This window comes from Pollachius pollachius (assembly GCF_949987615.1).
Source record: "Pollachius pollachius genome assembly, chromosome: 12".
NCBI lineage: Eukaryota > Metazoa > Chordata > Actinopteri > Gadiformes > Gadidae > Pollachius > Pollachius pollachius.
Genome location: NC_136945.1, coordinates 12302893 through 12311122, shown reverse-complemented (window position 1 = coordinate 12311122; position 8230 = coordinate 12302893). Strand labels below are relative to the sequence as shown.

The following is an 8230-nucleotide window of genomic DNA, read 5'->3' as shown; positions in this document are numbered from 1 at the left end:
AAGGCCCAGATGGCTCGTTTTAGTATCGGAGTTGATCGTTTAAAACAAGTTTGAAATAGCCTAATATATACAGTCAATGCATGGAAAACGAAAGTCACCCAGACCCTACAACTGTTCGTGTTGTTTATCACATGATTACAATATGGTTGTGTACCAAATATGATCAACTATGAGTTAATGACAAAAATACAAAGCGTCTGAATTTAAGGACGATAAACGGACATCGTCGACTTAATAATTTCTTATTATGGCCCAATGGCCCATACGAGGCAAGGGGACACCTAACACATTCAAGTCTTTCTCCATAACAGAAGAATGTAGGCTAAATAGCACTTTGAGGTCATTGAGTTAATGTCAAGTGCGTTATTAATAAAATGTATTATTATCATCATCATCATCATCATCATCATCATCATTATTATTATTATTATTATTATTATTATTATTATTATTATTATTATTATTATTATTATTATTATTGTTATTATTAAATCACACTGGGCTCATCAGGGATTTCCCCACATCCATCCTATTCCTAGGCAGGGTGACGGTGATGTGTATCGTATGTCCATGTTTGACTATTATGCACAGTTGGACATCACCGTGATTAAAATAGAGACATATGAGAGAAACAACTCGATCTGATGATGATCTGATCAGGAACTATTTACCATATCCTGTATATTTAATTCACGCAGTCGTCCCCTCACCAGCAGGCAGCTGACAGCTGCCGCGTAGGAGCCGAGATGACTATATATGGTCATAGACAGGCATTCCGCGAGCTGCCCTCGCTTCCGTGTTTGTATAATCAGAGAGTCTGTCTGTAGCCGGGGTGTGTGCACTGGTTCATTCATCTGGAGGCCTAAACAAAAAAGCAATCGCGAAAATGTCATATGAATCGAGTAAGTATTTATTATTTGTGATCTTACAGAATGTATATTGAAAGAAAGCACTGTTGTTTTACTTGGAGATTGGGGGACAATGAGCTGTCTAGGCAGCTAGCAGTTTTGCAGCTAACGTAACTAACCTCGCCCAATTGACTATTTGGGCATTTCGTGCAATAGAATGAAATCGGCCCTCCAAGATAGATAGTCGTTTCGTGTTTTGCAGATGTACGATTAAATATACCATTGCTGAATAGCAGAATCCCGCAGGATTTGGGCATTACCAATTCCTAGCAATGGTATGTTATAGATCTGCCCCTGTTTTCTTGGAGGCTACGTCCGCATTGTTATGACATGTCCATACCCATGTCCTCGCCGTGGCTTTAGCGGCTTGGTCGTGATTATTTTTCCAGGTTAGCAGCTGGAAAAAAACAGCCAATAAAAGCCTTTACAATACTTTCGAAATGCTGCACTATACTATGTTTTATGTCTGTTGCAATTGCTTATGTGTAAACGTGTCATTCTCTTTACCACCACCTTTTAGAACACACGTTTGCCAGTCTCCCGCAGATGGAGAGGGGAGTGTCCAAAGTACTTGGCGGAGATCCCAAAGGGAACAACTTTCTCTATGCCAATGGAAAGACTGTTATCATCAGGAACATTGATGTAATTCAATAGTTTATATTATCTGACCAACCAACTTCTGTTATCTTTTCACACCTACTGATGTGTAATGTATTTAATTTTCTACAGAATCCATCTATAGCAGACATCTACACAGAGCATGCCCAGCAAGTAACTGTCGCCTGCTATGCACCCAGTGGCTTTTACATCGCCTCTGGAGGTAATCTACCACCTAGCCGTTCACCGCACTCACCAATGTCAACAAATCCTATCATCAGAACTTTGCTCAGTAATTCTAGAACATTCTAAATCCGGGCAGATGTGTCGGGAAAGATCCGTATCTGGGACACCACCCAGAAGGAGCACCTGCTGAAGTATGAGTACCAACCGTTTTCCGGCAAGATCCGAGATATTGCTTGGACTGAGGACAGCAAGAGAATGGCTGTGGTTGGCGAGGGACGTGAGAAGTGAGTCAGTCAAGTGATTGGGTTTTACTCAGACATGAGCGTGCAACCAAATGGGATGTGGTTGCCTTTTTCCATGATGTAATATTACAGCAAATGTGTAGCATGAACATTTAAACAACACCAAAGACATAAGGCTGATCTAATGAGGGAGATCTACCCTAACCCTAGCCCAAACGGGTTGCTTTTGATTGTGTATGAATTGCTGGACATGACTGAACCAACAGAGCATTGGATAAGCAACTGTCCCGGAGTCAAGCCTAAGAACAGTTTTGGGGTAGTGTGAGAGAAACAATTCACTGTAGGACGCTTTGGATTGACTGTACAACTAAATTGTAATAGCACAGTGTATATCCATGGTTGGAGTGACATGTATTCCAGTGAATTGTTTTTACCGTTCTCCCTCTCAGGTTTGGAGCGGTGTTCCTGTGGGACTCTGGGTCGTCAGTGGGTGAGCTGGCGGGACACAGTAAATCCATCAACTCTGTGGACCTCAAACCCTCTCGCCCCTACCGCCTCATCTCTGGCAGTGACGACATGACTGTGGCTTTCTCTGAGGGGCCCCCATTCAAGTTCAAGTTCACATTAAAGGTGTTGACTCATATCTTTAGGGCGGGGAATGGTGTGTGCCAGTATAAACAAACTCCTGCTGAACAATCATAGGGAAATCGTGGATTACTCCCATAGCTTTGGTGGTTTCTCTTCAGCCTCATCGTTACACATCTTTGTTTAGGTTTATTTTATAAGGCTAGTTCAGCTGTTATTTTTGATTGATTGAGAGTCTTCTCTGTTGTGTTGTGCTGTATTTTGTTTTGCATAAGGCATCCTGTTCTCCTGCAAAGGAGCGCACAGTAGAGGAAATATAAATGCAGAGTAAATCTGTCTCTAGTGGCCTGATAGTCAAAAATGTCTACAGTACGAGACAGTTTAGCTGCAAGTGAAGAAGTAGGCTTTTAAACATGGGAGCTCTCTTACATTGTAATGGATGGGAAATGAAAATAGCGACTTGCATGTTTTGCACATTCCAAATATTTATTTTATTTTTCCCCCTGTATCAGGACCACACCCGGTTTGTCAATTGTGTGCGATTCTCCCCTGATGGGAACCGTTTTGCCACCGCTGGAGCTGATGGGCTGGTAAGTACCCTGCTGCACTGATGATGGTCTGCCCTACGCTTAGCACTAGAAGTGCCATGGGGGAGCATTGCCCTTTCATGACTTTTTCTAAATATGTGTGCTTTTACACATATAGGTACAAGCAATTTAGGGACTTATAGGCGGAAGTTGACCTTTTCTCCAGCAGGAGTCACAAAAGTGCAGGTTTACCAAAAGACTAATTATTATATCTCGGGCAGACTAAACTATTATTAATTTGCAGTAATTACACTGGCATCCAATATTTTTTTATTATGAACTATGTTTTTTAGAATATTTGTTTTCATTTACTAACTTATAGTGATGTACATTCATCTCTAACCACAATTACCCTTTCCAGACTACAAATCCACAAATCATTTGCATAGATATACAAGCTATGAATAAAGCAACATTACTTATTGTTAAATAAATCACACAAAGTTGTTTCTATCACATTACGATTCATTACAAAAATATTGGGGATAGATCTTTAGCTGGGTCGTTCGCTTTTTTGAAGCTTCCCAAGGCAATGCCAATTACTACTGGCAACAGCGATGCAATATAATATAGTTTTCATATCTAATACAAAATGGGACGTATCCAAATGTCAACTGTGGTTTGTGTCCTCACAGATCCTCATATGTGATGGAAAGACCGGCGAGAAAATCTGTGCACTTGGGGGAGAGAAAGCCCACAATGGAGGAGTTTATGCCGTAAGTGTCTTTTTAATTCATTCAGCCAAAATACAATCTTCTCACTAGGTGTGGGAATCTCTTGGCACCTCACGATTTGATTCAATTCCGATTATGAGGTCAACGATTCGATTCTAAAACGATTATCGATGAAAATTATCAATTTTTGAAAAAAGAAATTGTAGCGCAATCGTGTCAAGACAAATCAGATTGGCCAATACACACTGAAGATAAATTTAATAATTTTAAAATTACAAAAAAAAAGGCTGAATCGCAATCGTGTCAAGACAAATCAGATTGGCCAATACACACTGAAGATGAATTTAATAATTTTAAAATTACTAAAATTATCCCTCCCTGGTGAACAGAATGTTGCGGCAGGCGAACAAAAAACAACAAAAAAATCTTTTTTTTTTTAAATTCCAATTATTAATTTATCTGAATCGAGACGGAATCATTCTAGAGAGAATCGCGATGCATCGAAGAATCGATTATTTTTCCCACCCCTACTTCTCACCTGAAGCTCAGACAGATGGCACTTTGGCAACAAAGTGGCAAAACGCAAGGCAGGATGAGCCTATGTTGCGCCAACATCCCTTTTGATGCCAAACTCTCACCTCCTTTTCCCAAACCCCTGCAAATAATCATAAACGTTGTGCAAGTCTTGGGGTTGGTTCTTCTAGCTGCCGGCAGCCTGCACCACGTTATTTGTCACGTGGTGACATGTCTGTTAACCTCACCGCCAGGTGTCCTGGAGCCCTGACAGCTCCCAGCTGATCTCCGCCTCGGGGGACAAGACGGTGAAGCTATGGGACGTCAGCACGGGTACGGCCGTCACCACCTTCAACATGGGCAATGATGTCATGGACCAGCAGCTGGGATGCCTGTGGCAGAAGGACCACCTCATCAGCGTCTCCCTGTCGGGGAACCTCAACTACCTGGACAGGAACAACCCAGACAAGCCCCTTCGCGTCATCAAGGTGTGTGTGTGTGTGTGTGCGCTTAATAGCTTGAAGCCTATGATGCTCAAAGGACCATATTTGCTCACATTACTAAAAGCTCTTGATTTAGATTCTGTTGTAAATCTACTAAAGAATGCAAGTCATCGAAATGTATTGTCAACTTATTTGTCCTGCAGGGTCACAGTAAGTCTGTCCATTGTGTGACGGTTCACAAGATTGACGGGAAGTCAACCATCTTCTCTGCAAGTCACGATGGACACATAAATATCCTTTCATTTGTTCTCACTCATCTTCAGGGGCTGCCAAATGTTGGATCAATGTTGCTACGTAGAAGTGGGCTATCTATTTGTATTCTATCGGCATAATTGATTGTACCTGAACTCTATATTAGTGTTAGCCTCTTGAGACCATCCTGATATACACTTTTGCCATTGGTGCAAGAAAAAGAAAAAGCAGATTTGTTAATTAAACATCTTTTCAGTATATTTTGGATAGAATAACTGTTGATTAGTCGGTAGAGTGCTAAACTTTCATTGGGCGCTGCATCATCATTTATGTTCTTTAACACTTTGCACATTATTGGGATGCGGAAACTGGAGAGAATGACTGCCTTCAGGGGAAGGGCCACACCAACCAGGTGAACAAGATGGTGGTGGACCAGGCCGGCCAGCTGGTTAGCTGCGGCATGGACGACACCGTGCGCTTCACAGACACCCAAACCAAGGAATACAGGTACTATCGACACACTAACTTCTGCTCACGTTGTTCTCGGGTTCATCATTGTACCAATGGCTTTACCAGAATATTGGCAAATAATGTCTTTATTTTTCAAGTGCCTCTGATGTGGTGAAGATGGACGCCCAGCCCAAGTGTGTGTCCATAGCACCAGGGGGCTTAACGCTGGTAGTTTGCATTGACCTGGTAAGCCCGGTTCAGTCAGTGACTTTTAATTCCCCTCACTCGGTTCTCAAATCAACTTCCATAACGCTAGCACATCAATACTTTTCATTTTTTAAACCTATTATTAAAAGGTCAGTCTCATTGTTACTGGTATTTATTGTGATGTATTGGTTTCTGAATTGAAATGTGGCCCATCTACTGCGAACAGGTCGTCTTGCTGAAGGACAAAAAGAAAGTTTTCACTCTGGAAAAGCTGGACTACGAGCCAGAGACCGGAGCGATGCATCCCGGGGGCACTACTGCAGCTGTCGGGGGCGCCGTAAGTGTAGACTTTGGAGGTGAAGTTTGACCCTGCAGTAACCACAATGCGAATACAAATCCCTTAATTAACATGTCTACTTGCTCTGCCCAGGACGGCAAGGTGCGTCTGTACTCCATCCAGGGCAACAGTCTGAAGGAAGAGGGCCGCACCCTGGAGGCCACGGGGCGGGTCACAGCCATGGCCTTCTCCCACGACGGAGCTCACCTAGCCGTCACTGACGAGAAGAAGGTCCTCCGCATCTTCACGGTGGCAGACGACTACGCGGTAAGCTAGCTCTTTGGTGACTTACATCTGTTTTATGCTTTCTAAAATGGCCGTGAAACGCTATAAGGTGTTGGCGTACATTGGAAGGAGAAAATGTAATGTTTGTAATGTTTCTCTGTTTGAATGTAACTTGGTTTTTCTGACAATCCTGAAATTGAATGGATTAACGTTTCAGTTACATGGGCATTCAAACTTTTCTTTCTTTCTTTTGCCTCCGGCTCAATACTGTGTCATCTGGAATGCTTTCTACTATGACAATGGTCTTGTCATCCAAACTGCAAAGCGAGTGTGATTTAGTTTTGATTCCTGAGTTTTGTCCATTTCTTGAAGCTTTCCTGTTTCTTTTCCCCAGATCAAGGATGACTTCTATGGCCACCATGCTAAAATAGTCTCTGTGGCCTGGGCCCCTGACAACGAGCACTTAGCCACCAGCGGCATGGACATGATGGTTTACATCTGGACAATCTCTGATTCTGATAAGAGGCTTAAGATCCCAGGTGGGTGGGGCTTTTTGTGTGTGTGTGTGTGTGTGACTTGTAAAGGTAATGGCTAGTTTAGACTGCATCTATACTCTATAAAAACACCCTTATTTTAAATGGCTTCTGGTGTAGCCGCAGTAGTAAGGGAAGTTACCAGGCAGGAACTTCTGCTACATCCCTTGGGACGGGGCAAAAATGTTCTAATGAGGTGGAAGGAAGTGAGACTTATCTTTTGGAGGATAAGCAAACCTACTGCAAGGGCTCCCAGTAGAATGAGAAGAAAGAGTGTGTTGAATTGTTGCCTTTATCAACCCTCCCCCTGGTCACCAATGCGTTTCTCTCTTGATGCCCACAGATGCCCACCGGTTGCATCACGTCACCAGCCTGGCCTGGGTGGACGACCACACCCTGGTGACCTCCTCATACGACGCCTGTGTCAAGCAGTGGACTATCATGTACTGAGCGAGACACACACACGCACTCTCTCAGATCCCTTTTTAGAACTCACAACTTTCTGTCTAATACAATATTTTTTCAGTATCGATATGATGATTCGTCTCTGTCTGTGAACACCTCCTGAATGGCCATTATTGTAGGGGGGGGGTGATGAGCTCCCATTAATGAAAAAAATAAGCTCCCATTAATGAAATGGCCAAGTTATGACCTGTACAACACAAGAGTAAACATTGAGCGAGGGGTAAGCACTTTGTGAATAAAAGTCTTTCTGTGGCTTAACAGAACCGGGGAACGCGTACGCACAACATTCCGTAGGCCAGCCCTTCTTAGTTCAAGCTAAAATGAATATGCCTGTATTGGGCACAGCGCAGTTGAGAGATACAAGGTTTTAGGGCTAAATCTGGTTTGAGAACATTTTGGTGACATTCCTGAAATGTACAGAATGGTGGCCCTTACTGTGTTTGCCTGTCAATTACTGTTACCTGCCGGTGTAGTGGGTGTTAATGGGGGGGAGGGATGGGGGTCTTATTCTGCCTATGTTTTCCATTTTCTTTTTCTTCTTTGGCGCGATACTGTCTCTCATCTGGCGTGCTTTCCGAAAGACTAGGGTGCAATAATAGGAATAAATAAACATGAAACAATTATGTCTAAAATTGAAATGCTGTCTATTTAATGGATCTCTTGAATTGTCGCTTACCTTTTTTTAATTCTATTTGTTTGGGCCCAATATTTTCATCTTGCTTTGATGATGTATCATCTTCCTTAGGTGTAAATGGTTCATAATAAAACAAATAATTTTGATGCATTCTCTTCCATCTACATCTGCAGTTATTTTACTTTTCATCAATACGCATGATGATATATTTAATGAAAGGGAGCATATTCATCAAATCGAATAATGAATTGAAGTATGCTAAGGATAGACTACATTATCAGACTAAACGTTCAGATACTGCTCAATAGGTGACAGTAGAGAATTTTGTTTGCATGGACTGATGTCTATATATGAAGCATGTCTGTATGTGTGTTAATCAGGGATGTGCCTTT

General features: G+C 42.3%; 1 protein-coding gene across 1 annotated transcript; it reads left to right on the top strand.

Annotated features, from left to right (window-relative positions):
- The first annotated feature begins 784 nt into the window (after positions 1-784).
- wdr1 (WD repeat domain 1) lies at positions 785-7993 on the top strand. Its single transcript, XM_079747811.1, has 15 exons — positions 785-902; positions 1429-1550; positions 1638-1728; positions 1828-1975; positions 2383-2563; positions 3031-3108; positions 3741-3821; positions 4547-4780; positions 4939-5028; positions 5340-5494; positions 5596-5683; positions 5871-5981; positions 6075-6248; positions 6601-6745; positions 7083-7993. Exons 1-15 carry the CDS (start codon positions 887-889, stop codon positions 7187-7189), a joined length of 1821 nt encoding a protein of 606 aa, XP_079603937.1. The 5' UTR covers positions 785-886; the 3' UTR covers positions 7190-7993.
- Positions 7994-8230: the final 237 nt, after the last annotated feature.